The sequence below is a fragment of the Watersipora subatra genome, chromosome 1, assembly GCF_963576615.1.
Source record: "Watersipora subatra chromosome 1, tzWatSuba1.1, whole genome shotgun sequence".
NCBI lineage: Eukaryota > Metazoa > Bryozoa > Gymnolaemata > Cheilostomatida > Watersiporidae > Watersipora > Watersipora subatra.
In genome coordinates, this window is record NC_088708.1 from 29,358,582 (window position 1) to 29,376,552 (window position 17,971).

At 36.8% G+C, this 17,971-nt stretch overlaps 1 protein-coding gene across 1 annotated transcript; it reads right to left on the reverse strand.

Annotated features, from left to right (window-relative positions):
- Nucleotides 1-1,816: 1,816 nt before the first annotated feature.
- LOC137406134 (TWiK family of potassium channels protein 18-like) lies at nucleotides 1,817-16,342 on the reverse strand. The gene is made up of 5 exons (XM_068092669.1): nucleotides 16,200-16,342; nucleotides 13,750-13,934; nucleotides 4,976-5,141; nucleotides 2,595-2,773; nucleotides 1,817-2,131 (listed from the first exon to the last, which is right to left on the reverse strand). The coding sequence occupies exons 1-5, from the start codon at nucleotides 16,273-16,275 to the stop codon at nucleotides 1,928-1,930; spliced, it is 810 nt and encodes a 269-aa protein (XP_067948770.1). The 5' UTR covers nucleotides 16,276-16,342; the 3' UTR covers nucleotides 1,817-1,927.
- Between the last annotated feature and the right edge of the window lie 1,629 nt (nucleotides 16,343-17,971).

A 17,971-nucleotide genomic window follows, 5' to 3' on the forward strand; every position in this document is an offset into this window, starting at 1 on the left:
ATATAGCCTATGCATTGCTCGACCTATAGTTTACATTTAGAGGTCAATGTTGGTAAGATGTATATTTATCTTCTATTTAACTTTTATCAGTATAACAGTTATTTATTTTCTGATAGCAGAACTAACATAGCAATGTTCCTCTACTTATCTCTCTAGACTTTGTTTGACAGTCAGGCCATTCTGTGCCAACAGCGTTCAGTACTTATCATGGACCAGCTTTTTCATTCATGAAGAAGTCTGCTTTGTTAAGATATCACCGTATCACTCAACAACTACACACCGAGATAAGGGAAGATCAAATATCGTTAAAATATATTTGCATATCAAAGTTATGATTTTTTCATTGAGCAGAAACGGAGAAAGTTGTAAAGCGTTTTTGCACACAAGATGTCAATCATCGAAATGGTTCATCTTAGTGGTTTCTGCCTTGAGTACATCATGTTACGTAAGCGGTATGTCACAGCTGGCTTTATGAGACTTCAAGTGCTAATTTCAGTTCACTCGACATTATATGGCAGCCAGTGCAGACAACTTCACCGGTTTAGGCACTACATCATAAAGTCACCTTCAAATATGATGAGTCATGAATAAACTTGTTTACTTATGACAACTAACCAAAGCGACTGCGGGAAAACTCCAACAACATCATTTTCGCTGTTTACGTCAGCGGTAGACTAACAGACAGACTATTTTAAATTTTGTACATTTAAACAAACCCAACGCTGTGTCATCTGTTGCTAGAAAAAATTTTCTTTAACACTAAAATAAAAAATGTTTTTTATTTGTTTCTGAAATTATGTTATTTTGTTGTTCTAAGTTGTAACTGTACCATGAAATCTTGCATGCTAAAAGAGGACAACTCCTAACTCTATTTTAATTGTGCAAAAATCAAAGTGCAAAGTTCTATAAAAATTTTTAGCATATGTTCATAATATTATAATATAATATAATATGCGCCAATAAAACTTTTGCCAGCTTTTCATTCAGTCAATTTTTATACTAGACAAGATTACCTGAGCTATGAATGAGCTCAACATGTCTGCAGTTATAAATAACACCAGTCACCTAATAAATACTTTGTTGATAGCAACATTGCGCAGTTTTCTAAAACATTCAACTCACAAGTATGCTTAAGCACCAACAGATGCGGTGTTGCACTTTCTCGAGGATATTAAATTGCCCTCTACGAGCTCACCCAAGTGAAACAGGAAGTGCACAGTTGGGAGTGGAGGTTGTAGCTTAATGGGAATTACTAATTGCAGTTGCAAGTACTTTGGTACTCTGGCACAGATTTGCACGATAGATTCATTCTTGTCTGAGAAAGTTAACCATCTTATCTCTAATTGTTCAGCTAGAGTTTAGTATCTGTAGGGAATTGCGGCACGTAATCACCAAAAATTATAATTCTACATCTTATCATTTACGGAAAAAGTTAGGAATATCACTATTCTTCCGCTTTATCCCTATGAGGCCGATTTCTGAACAAATACATAATTTAATGTATAATTATATTGTCACAACATACAAGAAAAAGGATTGTTATGTTTTGCATCGTCACAAGCATTTTCACATACAATTGCGACAGCGCGGAAATATGAGTATACTCGGTTCTTGAGCAGTTACTGAATGTACAACAGTGTGTGTAGTTTACCAAAAAGGTCTCTTGAAGAATAATTTTGCACAACCACAAATATTAAATGTATACTAAGTTAAAAGCACATGTTTGCTATCTTTTTAGGTTTTTGTTTATGATAACTTACTTTTGCTTACAAGTAAGTACAGGTAAGTAGGCTTTTGCTTACAGGTAAGTAGGCTAAATACTGCTATTTCAAATCAGAGAATCACAGAAAGTTGAATATAACTTGAGAAGATGGTTTTTTCATCTCTGTGCTTGTGGTCTTGCGGTCAGTTAATTGTGCAGTTAGTTTTATTTTTTCCGTATGGCAGTCATCGGCCGAGATGGAGGCTCTTCTTTGTTTTTCTCAGCTGTTGATTCTGTCCCAGTTTCCTGGACTTGGTCGTTTTCAGGTTTTTTCTCAACACCAATTTTAATGAGCAGCCATCGAACTTTGGCAACAATTTCATCTTGCATCAGTTGAAAGCACATGGACACCATAGCCATCCCCAGGATCTAATAAGAAATTGTGTCATGCATGAGAAGACAACCCAAAATATTTGGTAGGGTTATAACATAGATCGTCCATCTCTGTTGTTCAGGATGACTTGGCACTGAAGTAATAGTAGGATAATGATATGTAAAAACCTAATGGTAGTTCGCCGTGATATCTGTAATTTGCGAATGTATCTGGTCAGATCATTTTCATTACTGGAAAGTTTTCTCTCCATAATAGGTTTTCCTCGATGTCAGGGACAACAAGAGTGAGCATGGTTACTCAAATAGCCCAGAGCGATTAGGCAGCCATTTGAAAAAAGTTTCTTTTCTCACACATAAGATTATTTTAGCATATGGTTATCTATACAATCAAACATCGATATGTCTATGTATTTAGGAGTTTTCTATACTCATTCCTACATTTGTTACTCCGATATAAATAAAAGCGAAAATAAATAATTGAGGCAATGCATCCAAGTACCTGATATACGCCTGTTACGATCAGCTGAGCCTGAGATTCAGGACTGTCAAGGTTGGTAGTGCCCGGCACGATGTCTCCAAATCCGATTGTAGAGAAGGTAATGAAGCAGAAGTATAGAGCGTCTATAAATCCCCAAGATTCCCAAACATAGAAAAGAGCGGCTCCGAGGAAAATAAAAGCTACAATCACAAAAATTAACTAGTGTGTTTTCACTTGGGCATGGCCTCCGTAACTTTAACTTGGGCATTCTTCTAGAATCTCCTAAAATGATTGTACATAGTCTTTCTAGTTTTAACTTGGGTTTTTTCTAAAGTCATCTAGAAAGAAAATTTATGAAATTTACAAATCCTTGTTTTACTTCAGAGATGAACTATATAAAAGTTAGTAAAGATTAGTGTTTGCCCAACATATACATGAAAGAGTGAAGCCAGCAGTGCATCGGCAGCGCTGGCAGCTAAAGAATATGCTTGTATTGTATAATAGTGAACTACAGTAATTTGATCAAATTCAGTCATAGCGACAGACAGGGTTTTGAAGGCTGTCTTTCACCTAACCAGATCAATCTCCAGTTTATCTGAGGCGAGCTGTTTGTTGAAGTTTTACAGCAAGTCTCAGGTAGCTCTTTAACTTTCAGAACGGCCTCAAGTACAGGTACATACAGAGGGATGGACGTACATACAGGGTACGTACATCTGCTCTGATCTATATGAGAAAACTGCTCTCCAGTGGTCTGGCTCTTTGAACCAAGGACAGACTGTTCTCCAATGATCGGGCCATTAGAACCAAAGACAGACTGCTTTCTAGTGGTCTGGTCACGAAAACCAAGAACAGACTGCTCTCCAGTTGTCTGACCAACAGAAAAAAGGACAGACTGCTCTCCAGTTGTCTGGCCATTAAAATCAGAGACAGACTGCTCTCCAATAGTCTGGCCATTAAAACCAAAGACAGATTGCTCTCTAGTGGCCTGGCCATTAGAACCAAGGACAGTCTGCTCTCCAGTTGTCTGGCCAACACAAACAAGTTGAGCTAAGTTTTAACTGCTCATGCACACGACTACATGATGTAGTTATTTTTCTCTTATTCGCCTACCATCACTCAGTGACTGGTTGTACTGCAAAAAGTGATCAATTGTTAGCTTGCCTTGAAAGCATGTTGACCTAAAACATGAAATAAAGCCAATCTTGCAACATACTAGAGAATACTGCTTTTATTGGTAGCACAGGCTAATTAGATTTGTATGCTTCAATATTATATTCTGACAACAAACTGACAATGTTCAACATTTGTCATAAAACTTCTACTCCTGGATCAACAACAAATGAGTTATCACTGCTATAATGGTCCAGCAACTGCCAAACATTATATTTTGGAAATATCATTATTATCTTCTATTTCTATCATTACTAGTTGAGTGGCAGTATTTTATCATAATATTATACTCTTTTTATGTAAAACTTATTTACAGGATTCAATAGACCATAGTTCTATCAATCAGCAAGTGTCCTAGTTAATGAATTAATGAGAACGCTGTAGACTATTCACTGATGTAAACGCAGATGGGTTTGTGATAGTGTGAACAATGTTATCACAGATGATCACTGATGTATTGTAGTATTAATACTGACACACTACGATACACTGTAACAGTATCGGTGTGTACATCGTGTGCAAGCCTTAACGACCGCAAGGAATGCTTTGGATTTCACGCAAAACTTTCAACATTCTCAAAAAGACACTAAAAGCTGGTTTACACTATATTGCCGTATATCGGCGTTGATGACAATATACTTCGGTGGTCGTCAATGATAACAATGTTCCCAGTCTCACAAACACACGCTGTTGTTTGCTTTCATTTTCACATTTCTTTTTAAATTTTTCTCGAAGGAAACTCGAAGGCGCTCGAAACAAATACTACTCTTGCAACGCTTATTACCAACAGAAATATGGATAATGCTATCCGCAACAGCCAATCATCATCGTTGAAATGGTGCACATTATACAGGCTGTCGTCGATGCTCCGCTGAACTACCGGCAAAATTTGACAGCTGCAAACTTTCTTGATGTATTCGCGTTTCTTCGTCGATGCCACCTATTCACGGAGCATATAGTCATTGATGAAATCCGAAAGGACAACGACGATATAGGTGTGCAACCAGTATTAACTAGTATTAAGAGTATTAACTAAATACTTTTTTGTCCATATAAGCATGAAATTGATCCAATTACCTTAAAATGGTTGTTTTCAGACAGGTTGTTAGATTTCGCAATATCTATCAAACGTAGTCAAATAATTGGCAGTACATTAATCAGCAAATGAGATTGTAAAGCTGATATATCTACCCAATCAACCAATATAGCCTCAGGATCATAAAAATACTCACAGAAGAGAACAAGCATGCTGATTGTGAGAGGAACGGTAATGTCTCCTTCATTCTCCTCATCTTCATCATCATCCTCATCATCACTTTCATCATCATCGTCTATGATTGGTCGACCAGAGGCATCAGTTCTATAGGTTGAAACTGGAGTAAGCTCCATGTCATCTTGCTGTATCAGAAATGAGGAGTTAATCGCGTTCACTCGTCATCCGTATTTATGTGATGTACCTGTATACTGCTATGAACTATTGGTTGCCTGACTATGCATTATGGGTAATATAGCGAATTGGTATTCGCTAGACTTTGACTAACTGGTAGTGTTCACAACTAGGAAGGCTTGGATCTTTACTGATGAGTGTGCGGTACTTTATTTCACAATTTCACTGACACTAACATCACACCAATGTCACCGTGAAGTCTAAAATTACATAGCACAAATCACACTAATGTAAAATCACACATGTAAAACTTTTAAAACAACATTCAATACAAGAAAAAATGTAAACGTAAAGTTAAAATATAATAAAATGTAAAAAGACATATGCACTACTAACCTTTGCCTCCTTTACTATTAAATCTTGACTCTCAAAATGACCATACAATGGATCACACTATAAGCTAAAATATTTAGTCGAACACGTTTTCGACAGACAGCAAAATGCTTGTTGTCTAGCTGAATAGTCCAAACTGACTGAGCACGCTGAGCGGATGGTTCAACTCGGCAAGAGTTTAAAATGTGTCAGTACATCAGAAAGTCACATCCCGTTGGTCAACAAAACTGGCCCCAAGAGCCCAATCCAGTCCCAGACAAAACACACCCACGGCATGACAATAACCAGAGAAGCACTAATCCATTCAGGCAGACCACAAATAGATCCGCATTGAACAGTAGCATAATGCACACAGCTTGTTACATAACCTTTTCTACCATGACAGAAACAGAACACCAGTGCAAATGCCTGCAAATCAGAAACATTTACACTCCCACCAAATTTAATATATATTACATTTCCACAAATTAATCTTAGTTTTAGCATCTTTTTATTTAGCACACACTATAAACTAAATGAAAACAATCTATTATACTAATAATGACAAGATGAGAGTAACATAAAAATGTAACACGAAATTACTAAAGTAATGTTTACATAAAATATAAATGATTAACATGCAATTTCTAATACTACTTCTGCACAGCTCCTAAAGGAGTTTCACAAGCTTTTGCACTGGTCTTTGCAAAATTGTCGCTCATTCTATTGGCTTGATCTTGCTTTTTACATTGGATGCATGTGTTCACCTGTTCATTCTGGCACCTGAGATAATTCAGTAGCCACTCTGTCTAACTGCATTCAATATATGCGCTGCTCGTACAAGAGAGATTGTGGGGTAAACAAGGTCTCTGCATTTTTTAAAGTTGCTGTGCATCAAACACGGGCATTTCTACTAGCTACAGATATGAGAGTGTATACAGAGCAAGAGATGGTTATCATAGGAAGGTTTGCCTTGAGCGTTCTCTGCTTGCTTGTGACATTAGCCTTGGCTCTCCTGCACGTCTATCAGAAAATCAACCCAGTCAGTTATGAAGTTATTGTCCTCAGAATACAAAACGAAGACCTAGTTCGCAGGCTATTTTTAACCAAAATAGCTGTTGTGGCTCTTTTGACTTATCATTGCTTTTGAGTTGTCTTATCTTGTTCAGGAAATGTTTCTGATACGCATTGTTGCCGTCTTATCTTGAAGTTATACTCAAAATTTAAAAAGAAGTTTTATGTGAAACTATTTTAGTCATCAACAAACATTTAAAATTAAAAAAAAATCTTTTTTTTATTCTATTTTTTTCCTCTTTTTTATCTCATCCTTCTTTTTCTTTCTTCCTCCTCTTTTCCTGATATGGACTCTATGTCTTGAGCATTCTCTGCTTGCTTGTGACATTAGCCTTGGCTCTCCTGTTCATCTATCAGAAAATCAACCCAGTCAGTTATGAAGTTATTGTCCTCAGAATACAAAACGAAGACTTAGTTCGCAGGCTATTTTTAACCAAAATAGCTGTTATAGCTCTTTTGACTTATCATTGCTTTTGAGTTGTCTTATCTTGTTCAAGAAATGTTTCTGATATGCATTGTTGCCATCTTATCTTGAAGTTATACTCAAAATTTAAAAAGAAGTTTTATGTGAAACTATTTTAGTCATCAACAAACATTTAAAATTAAAAAAAAATCTTTTTTTTTATTCTATTTTTTTTCCTCTTTTTTATCTCATCCTTCTTTTTCTTTCTTCCTCCTCTTTTCCTGATATGGACTCTATGTCTTGAGCATTCTCTGCTTGCTAGTGACATTAGCCTTGGCTCTCCTGTTCGTCTATCAGAAAATCAACCCAGTCAGTTATGAAGTTATTGTCCTCAGAATACAAAACGAAGACTTAGTTCGCAGGCTATTTTTAACCAAAATAGCTGTTGTGGCTCTTTTGACTTATCATTGCTTTTGAGTTGTCTTATCTTGTTCAGGAAATGTTTCTGATACGCATTGTTGCCGTCTTATCTTGAAGTTATACTCAAAATTTAAAAAGAAGTTCTATGTGAAACTATTTTAGTCATCAACAAACATTTAAAATTAAAAAAAAATCTTTTTTTTATTCTATTTTTTTCCTCTTTTTTATCTCATCCTTCTTTTTCTTTCTTCCTCCTCTTTTCCTGATATGGACTCTATGTCTTGAGCATTCTCTGCTTGCTTGTGACATTAGCCTTGGCTCTCCTGTTCATCTATCAGAAAATCAACCCAGTCAGTTATGAAGTTATTGTCCTCAGAATACAAAACGAAGACTTAGTTCGCAGGCTATTTTTAACCAAAATAGCTGTTATAGCTCTTTTGACTTATCATTGCTTTTGAGTTGTCTTATCTTGTTCAAGAAATGTTTCTGATATGCATTGTTGCCATCTTATCTTGAAGTTATACTCAAAATTTAAAAAGAAGTTTTATGTGAAACTATTTTAGTCATCAACAAACATTTAAAATTAAAAAAAAATCTTTTTTTTTATTCTATTTTTTTTCCTCTTTTTTATCTCATCCTTCTTTTTCTTTCTTCCTCCTCTTTTCCTGATATGGACTCTATGTCTTGAGCATTCTCTGCTTGCTAGTGACATTAGCCTTGGCTCTCCTGTTCGTCTATCAGAAAATCAACCCAGTCAGTTATGAAGTTATTGTCCTCAGAATACAAAACGAAGACTTAGTTCGCAGGCTATTTTTAACCAAAATAGCTGTTGTGGCTCTTTTGACTTATCATTGCTTTTGAGTTGTCTTATCTTGTTCAGGAAATGTTTCTGATACGCATTGTTGCCGTCTTATCTTGAAGTTATACTCAAAATTTAAAAAGAAGTTCTATGTGAAACTATTTTAGTCATCAACAAACATTTAAAATTAAAAAAAAATCTTTTTTTTATTCTATTTTTTTCCTCTTTTTTATCTCATCCTTTTTCTTTCTTCCTCCTCTTTTCCTGATATGGACTCTATGTCTTGAGCATTCTCTGCTTGCTTGTGACATTAGCCTTGGCTCTCCTGTTCGTCTATCAGAAAATCAACCCAGTCAGTTATGAAGTTATTGTCCTCAGAATACAAAACGAAGACTTAGTTCGCAGGCTATTTTTAACCAAAATAGCTGTTATGGCTCTTTTGACTTATCATTGCTTTTGAGTTGTCTTATCTTGTTCAAGAACTGTTTCTGATACGCATTGTTGCCATCTTATCGTGAAGTTATACTCGAAATTTTAAAAGAAGTTTTATGTGAAACTATTTTCGTCATCGATAAACACTTGAAATTAAAAAAAATCTTCTTCTATTTATTCTATTTTTTTCCTCTTTTTTATCTCATTCTTCTTTTTCTTTCTTCCTCCTCTTTTCCTGATATGGATTCTATGCCTTGAGCGTTCTCTGCTTGCTTGTGACATTAGCTTGGCTCTCCTGTTCATCTATCAGAAAATCAACCCAGTCAGTTATGAAGTTATTGTCCTCAGAATACAAAACGAAGACTTAGTTCGCAGGCTATTTTTAACCAAAATAGCTGTTATGGCTCTTTTGACTTACCATTGCTTTTGAGTTGTCTTATCTTGTTCAGGAAATGTTTCTGATACGCATTGTTGCCGTCTTATCTTGAAGTTATACTCAAAATTTAAAAAAGTGTTATGTGAAACTATTTTAGTCATCGATAAACATTTAAAGTTAAAAAAAATCTTCTCTTTATTCTATTTTTTTCTTCTTTTTTATCGCATCCTTCTTCTTTTTCTTTCTTCCTCCCCTTTTCTTGATATGAATTCTAAAGGTTCAAATGCTTCCGGGCAGTCTGTACCAATCAACAAACCTATAGGTATGTCTAGAGATAGAGGTAAATAATGAGCATAGTTTCGTAGGTGTGGAAACTGGCGAATATTTATACAATCAGGTATTGCTTGGGCATCACATGTAATCTTGTTCCACTCAAGAGGCTTTTATAGATGTTGAGTCAGTTTTCTTATAATTTCTTATCCAGTTTCCTCGAATTATAAGATCGCTGTACAACTTTAAAGACTCGCATGAATCACCTGTGAGAGTGTCAATTGTCACATTTTTAACAGTGAATGATGGCTGAATCGTATTGGCTGTATGTTTGGTTATATAAGACGCGTTAGATGCTATCTCCAACATTGCGCAAACTAACATTTCTTTGGAAGGATTCTGTGGGGTAGATACATGAACGGGAACTACCATGCTCATTGTCGTGCTCGTAACTTTGGTTGCTTTTACTACAAGCTTTTCGGGCTCTTTGGTGTCATCTTTTTCTTTAGGTGGCTTCGCTGATTGTTTCGTTTGATTGTCCCTTTCTACTTTTTGTTGACCATTTTTGCTGGTTTTTTTTGCCAGTTTGATGGCTCCTTGTGCAAGGCAGTCGGATGACATAAGCTGCATTTCTTGCATGTGGCTCTTTTGTAGCAGCCTCTTGCCTGATGGCTTGAATCTAGGCAGCTGTAGCAAAGTCTGTTGCTTTGAACAAAAGTTTCCTTGTCAGCAGGAGAGAGTCTATCTAATAAAACACATTCTGTCATTCGATGACTTTTTTAACAATGTTTGCAAGATTCAGTTTTAGATGTAGAATTTGTAGCAAAGGTTCTAACATTTGAGTTAAGGGATACTTTTGGACTTCTAGTGCTGGCAGCAGAACTCTTATTTCCACTAATGCTTTTTATCAAAGGCTCATCCATTACCTCTGCATTGTCCACAACAAAGTAGACGTACTCATTGAAGGTAGGATAACGATATTCTGCTGATCTTTTCTCTTTTACTTTACGTGCCCAGTTTCTAATCATCTAGTCAGGGAGTTTTGCGGCTAACTTCTCATTTTCCTGGCTATCGTTGAGAGACTGCAACTCAGGAACATCTTTCATAGCAGACTTTATATGTGACAGAAAGTCTGCATAACTGCGTAATGATGTTGCGTCTTTTGCACCAACTCTTGGCCAGTCTTCTAACTTCTTTCTCAATGCTCGATTGACGCTTTTTGCTTCCAAATCACTCTCTCAGTTCTCTTCTGGTATCTAGGTAAGCTGTTTCCGTGTTGGTAATAAAATGACCACTAATAGCGTCTTTACCTTTCCCATACTTTTTCAAGTGTCCAAGTGGTTCTTTTCCGCAGAGTCCTTCTGATTTGATGTAAGCATCAACGTCTAATTCCCAGTCTTGGAAATAAATAGGGTTGCCGTCGTACACTGTGGGTTCAGGAGAAGATCGTTTCGAGGCTTTCATGACCAGTACTATATTGTCTGACAACTCTCTTACTATGCTCATGCTATCGTTCTCTCTTTGATTCTTGACAGAATGTTGAAGATATGTCGTTTTCCTCAAATCCAGTGGTTTGTATGTAGTCATACTATCTAAAGTTTTTTGACTAGTTACAGTCGGTTCTTGACGAGGTACAAATGTAGTTGCTTGTGGAAGAACAGTTGTAGAGTCTACAGATCTGTCTCTGTCTTTTGACTTGTTAAGCACCCTATCCTTTAATGCAGTGCGTTCCGCTTTCCGTTCTTCATATAATCTGTTCTGTTCTTCTAACTCTGCTTGTAGGCGCTCCATTGTTTGCTCCAATTCGCACATCTCACCTTCTTCTTGTGCCAGTGAATCTATCTTTTCTTCTAATGTTTGTTTCAACAAGTCACCTTTCATAAAATCATAAAAATGATTTTAAGTGTGTTTAGTTCAATCTTATTGTTAGATAAAACAACAAGTTCATCAAATATACCATTTGCGCGCATAGCATTTTCAGATAACTCAGCAAGTATGCTTTCTAGAGTCTCAACGGAATCAAGTGGCTCAACGTTGCTATAAACATCATCTAACACGCGTTGACTTTTAAAAATCTCTTTTGAAAGGGTTACACGTTATAGTATTGCACTATTGCTTTTAGCAATAGCAGTTAAAGTTTTAGGTCTAGATGACCTTCTGAGATTACAACTGTGACAATTGGGAGATGCACTCTCGTTAATCAATTGTTCACTAGCTTCCGGGTTATTTCTAACATGTAAGGTGTTTTCTAAAAGTACACTCTGAGTCGATTCTGACTCGCTAGCTACGCCAGACTCAATTGGGTTACTGGATTTATCTTCCATTATGCTACTAAAATAATCATGCTTTTAGATTACTCGCTTTGAGTTAACTATGCAACAAGCTGCAAGCAATGCAAAATATTGAAGTGACCTGCACGATGGACCAGCCGAACAAACCAATGCAAACACTGGCAACTGACACCCTAAGGGTGGGTCAATGAACACGAATGAAATGATCAAGAAACCAAATTCGTCAAACAACAAATACGCAACGGTGATGCAATGACAGCGCTCATCGCACTGCCGCGCCGAACCACGTACTCAGCTGCTGAGTTTACAAGTAGGGTCAACAAAATAATCTAACTGAAACTAACATAAAACTAAAAACAAAACAAATATTAAAAATTATTTTCCATAGTTGCAGTCAATACTACGAAGTAGTGATTGTTACTTTGGCTTCGCAGTGCAAGTATAACGTTCGTAACTTTTGTAGGGTTCGTTTTTGACAGGTCTAAACTAAATGTCACTTAGCTGTGAAAAGGGGGTAGAGACGACTCCGGTGTGTAGGCTGAAGTACTGATGTAAGCAGAAAACTAAGTGGCGTCAGATTGGCTCTTTGTTGATAGGTTAAGTTGAATTACAAGTTAGTTGGCCGTATAAACTTTTGATGGCTAGACAAACGTTACTGTTTGCTCTGGCTTGAGAGGAAGACTTCACTAATTTCTCCGGCTTGAGAGGAAGACTTCACTAATTTCTCCGGCTTGAGAGGAAGACTTCACTAATTTCTCCGACTTGAGAGGAAGACTTCGCTATATCGAATTGATATTTGCTAGACTTTGACTAACTAGTAAACTGTTCACAACTAAGAAGGCTTGGATCTTTACTGATGAGTGTGGGGTACTTTATTTCACTGACACTAACATCACACCAATGTCACCGTGAAGTCTAAAATTACATAGCACAAATCACACTAATGTAAAATCACACATGTAAAACTTTTAAAACAACATTCAATACAAGAAAAAATGTAAACGAGTGTTAGCAGTTAAAATATAATAAAATGTAAAAAGACATGCACTACTAACCTTTGCCTCCTTTACTATTAAATCTTGACTCTCAAAATGACCATAAAATGGATCGCACTGTAAGCTAAAATATTTAGTCGAACGCATTTTCGACAGACAGCAAAATGCTTGTTGTCTAACTGAATAGTCCAAACTGACTGAGCACCCTGAGTGGATGGTTTAAGGGGGCAAGAATTTAAAATGTGTCAGTACACCAGAAAGTCACGTTCCCATTGGTCAACAAAACTGGCCCGAAGAAATCCAATCCAATCCTATTCAAACACACATCCACGGGGTGACAATAACCAGAGAAGCACTAATCCATTCAGGCAGACCACAAATAGATCCGCACCAAACAGTTGCATAATGCACACAGCTTGTTACATAACCTTTTGTACCATGACAGAAACGGAACACCAGTGCAAATGCCTGCAAATCAGAAACATTTACAGGTAAAGTAGCGAGTGTTGGAACCACTTGATGATTTCTTAACAGTTTTTCAATAAAAATTTCTTACTTAGAACGTAGTTTTACCAATTCTCATGGCAAATTAAGGATCAGGCGAATTGTGCAAAATAGACACAGAATAACAAGTACAAAATTATACGGTAGTAGTATCTATCGACCTTTGATCTTTTTAAGTTAAAGGTAACAATGTTTATACTTTCTGACAAATCCAAAATAGTTTCTAAGTTTACCAAAAAACGTATACATACGTGTAGGTATATCTGTCTCCTTTTTGAGATTTCAAAATCGAGTGAGCTATAATTGTAATCATAAAATGTGCTTTGGTGCAGCCGAACAAGTTTATAGATCACAGATAATATACAAGTGTGTACTATTAAGGTATGTACAACCTACATAACTGTACATGTAATAAGGTGCTGAGTACCAAGTCTACACTCATCAAGATAGAATGATTCTTAATCACCGTGGGTGGCTTGCAAAGTCATTACTTTTCTTTATGTATGGTGAAATCACTCAGACTTGAGACAGTCTAGAAAGTGCAGAAATTAATGTCTTTCAAATGGCATATTGCCCTACATTACGTTGATATTAAATATTCATAAGCGCATACTGACGTCATGTAATCTCCAGTTGTTAATTACGTAGGTAGCCTTACATTAAGTACGCGATATCTGCAATACCTGCTTCTTGGGCTTGCTGCGACAGCATCCACAACAGCAGACGGTAGCGTAAGCAAACCTAAAGATGTCAGCCATTATATCACCGACATTAGCCAAGCAGATCAACATGATTGGCATTCCCAAGATAGCATATGCGATACAGACCAGACGACCCCACGGTGTCTTGGGTGCAATAACTCCATACCCTGTAAAAAGTTACATTCTGGGTTATCTAGACAAGAATGCATAAACATAGGCTAGCAATGCTGCCATGAGTTGACCATAAGATGTAAGTCTAACAGCTTATAAACACTGCTGTGAATACTCAGTGAAATTGTATGAAAATTATGCTTTCCGAGTTATCAAAGCACCGTGTTAGTGTCTATAGTCAGTAAACACTATACGAGATGATTTTAAATTTGACCTGCTCATGCAATACAATAATAAAAATATTAAGAAGTTATGGTGCCTGTACTATTTATCGTGTCAACTGAAATCTTTGTGAGTTTTGGAATAGCATGTCTTCTATGAACAGGTAAGTTTTCTGTGTAGCTTTTACCGTAGTGCTGTCTGTTTTAACCCACCAAACGATGTCAAAAGGCTACTTGCTCAGTTACACTCTAAGCCTCATTCACGCTGAAGCATCATACAAGGAAAAGGCATATTATTTCATACTTATACCAGTAAGCCTGGCGTTGACAGGGATTGATTTCATTTCTAATCAGATAGCCTGCAGGTGGGTGTATAAGAGGCGGGTTCTCAGGAACCAGACAGAGTTTTGAAACCAAATATTTTCAGCGACATGTTGGAAGGCACAGAGCATAAACATGTGAAGTTTGGATGAAATCAGCCAAAAAAATAGGGAAACGCATACTGTTTATGCATACTAACACATGCGCGCGCACGCACACACACACACACATACACACACCACACCACACACACACACGCACGTACACACACACACATGCACATACACACACGCTCACACACATACACGCATGCATGCACATACACATGCACACATAGATATACACACGCACCTTTGCAAATATACACATACACAGACACACGCACACACATACACACATGCAAACACACATATACACACACATGCACACACCCTCACACACATACACACGCATGTACACACCCTCACACGCATGTACACACCCTCACACGCATACGTACGCATACACACGCATACCCACGCATGCACACACCCACACACGCATACACACACCCTCACATGCATGTACACACCCTCACACGCATGCACACACCCTCACACGCATGTACACACCCTCACACGCATGTACACACCCTCACACGCATACGTACGCATACACACGCATACACACGCATGTACACACCCTCACACGCATGTACACACCCTCACACGCATACACACGCATGCACATGCATGCACACACCCTCACACGCATGCACACGCATGCACACACACGCAACGGCAAAACAAGATTTATTAATATAGATTATTGAAAGGAGTCTAACAGTATAGCTAGACACACCATGTGTTATGTTGTGTCATGAATTGCAAGAGCAACTGGAAGCAAATGAAAAACTTCAGTGATTGAATTCTACTAGTTATTTGTGTAATGATACCTTGTATTACTACTCGTGGTAACTTCAAGTTTCAACTAGTTCTTGCAATAGCACTAAACACTAGCGATAATATGCACTGCCTTCACTTATGACTCTTTCTACTGGCTGTAGTTTTACCACTTGTGAAACACAACTAACTTTACTAGCTACTACAGATCTACATCACAGTCAACATGAGAAAGGTCTTCAGCTCTATCCCTGGTTAGAACATTATAAGCAAAACGGAATCAATTGCTCCTGTGCAAAAGTGGAACATGCATTACAACATACTGAATGGGAGAGTTGTTTACCCCTGACATCATTGATAGTTGTAATTATGACGTATATAAATGAGAACAAAAGGAAAGACTTGAAGATTTGATATTCTATAAATGGCTGATTATCCTATAATAGTTGTGACAGTAGCTGACTGACTAACCTATGTAGTAGCGACAGTAGATGGCTTATTAACCATAGTAGTGACAGTAGCTGACTGACTAACCTATGTAGTAGTGACAGTAGATGGCTGATTAACTATAGTAGTGACAGTAGCTGACTGGCTAACTTATGTAGTAGTTACAATAGCTGACTGACTAACCTATAGTAGTAGTGACAGTAGATGGCAGACTAACCTAAAGTAGTAGTGACAGTAAATGACTGACAAACGAATAGTTGTAGTGGCAGTAGATAACTGACTAACTTAGAGTAGCTGTGATAGTAGATAACTGATTACCCTATAGTAGTAGTGAAAGTAAATGACTAACTAACATATAATAGTGGTGACAGTAAATAACAGACTAACCTATAGTAGTAGTGAAAGTAGATGACGAACATATAATAGCAGTGACAGTAGATAACAGACTAACCTATAGTAGTAGTGACAGTCATTGCAAAGACTAGTGAGCCTGACCATGACCAAGCGTACTGCGGTCCTCCAGGCATCCCTAGCTCTGAGCAGTTCTTGCTGACATTGTAGTTCACGTCAAGGACACTGAGCGAAAAGCTCTCAAGGATTTGACTGTAGTCTTTTCTAATGATTGCAGACCCTCCTTGTTTCTGCAATGCGCCATCAGCTATCCTCTTTGCCACACTTAACATTAGGGTTGTGGTCGCATTTTCCGCTCTCTCGTAATTTTCCGCCCCCGTAAAGCATGTTTGCTCTTCGTTGTACTTCTCCAAATGTGTAAAAATAGACGCTCCAATCAGTTGATATGCGAAGTTAATTAAAAAAAGGCCCGCAGTTGAAAAAATAAACTGTATCGATTTTCGACAGATTGCTTTGCATCCATCTTTAGTCTCTGTAGGACTATCCTCCTTCTAAAAATAAAGCTTAGAATGTCTATCACTTTTTCAGTATAAAGTTAATGACAAAATCTTTTTTTGTTTGCAAAAGTCCTCTTACATTGATGACAAAACACACATAACATAATTAAATCTACGTACATTGCAAATTTTTTATATTTTTATTCAGTTTTCAAAAGCTTCATTAAATATTTTATTTGAGATTAATCATAAATACTGTGTATAATGTTGTTTTCAAACCAGAAGCTTTTGTTCAAACCTGCAATAGTAGCCATATGAGCGATCAGAGAATATGACATAGTTTTAATGTATGTCAGTTTAAAAGGTCTCTTCTATGATAGCAAATAGAACAAAGGAGTGCTTTATTAAGCATTACAAAATGGTTGGCTCGCTTTAGCTCATTTTTATCAAATCAGCTTATCTGTTGATTAATAACAGCTATAAAACCAAATTGACTCGTGTGATAGAAAGAATAACATGTAAAAAAATGATTAATATACTCGTAAAAAAAACTAACATATTAGCAAAGAGACTAACATAATATTAAGGAAACCAGAATATAGCAAATAAAAAAATGCTAACAAAACCACTAATATAGCTTCAAAGTGACCAATACACTAGTAAGGTGAATAACATGCTAGTAAGGTGACTAACGTGCTAGTAAGGTGATTAACATGCTAGTAAGGTGACTAACGTGCTAGTAAGTGACCAACATGCTAGTAAAATAAATAAAATAATATGCAAACAAATCCTCACATTAACAATAAACTTGGTAATTCAAAGCAATGTTTCAAGCTAACAAGCAATGTAAAAAAATATCGTATCACCTTGCCATATTCTTTACTACAGCAAAATACTATGAACGAACTTAAAATGTTGCTTTCCATGTTGCTCTTGATTACCATAAAATCTATTCTTGTTTGCTCCTTGACACGGAGTCATAATTCACTTATCTTTTAATTAAGCAAAGCAAACAGGCAGCAGATAGGTAATTAAAAAATATACAAACAAACGTACCGCTGAAGCAGCTTCTTCTACGCTGTCTTTGGTTGCCATCTCTAACTGTTGATAGCTCAAAAGTTTGCTGACGTATTGTCGTTATTCGTTTCCAATCTACTCCGATTCATACCAAGCTCACAAATGTTATCATTCAGACACGGTCTTTCATTTGATATAATATTATACATCAACTATAATATTGATTTTTTAAAATTAAAACTGGAACTCATACATATTGCTATCAATGATAGTTTTACAACTTGCTTCTGTTTGCCGTAACATTAACCTCTAACATCAATACGCTACACTGTAGCTCTCAGAGATCAATAAAAGTATT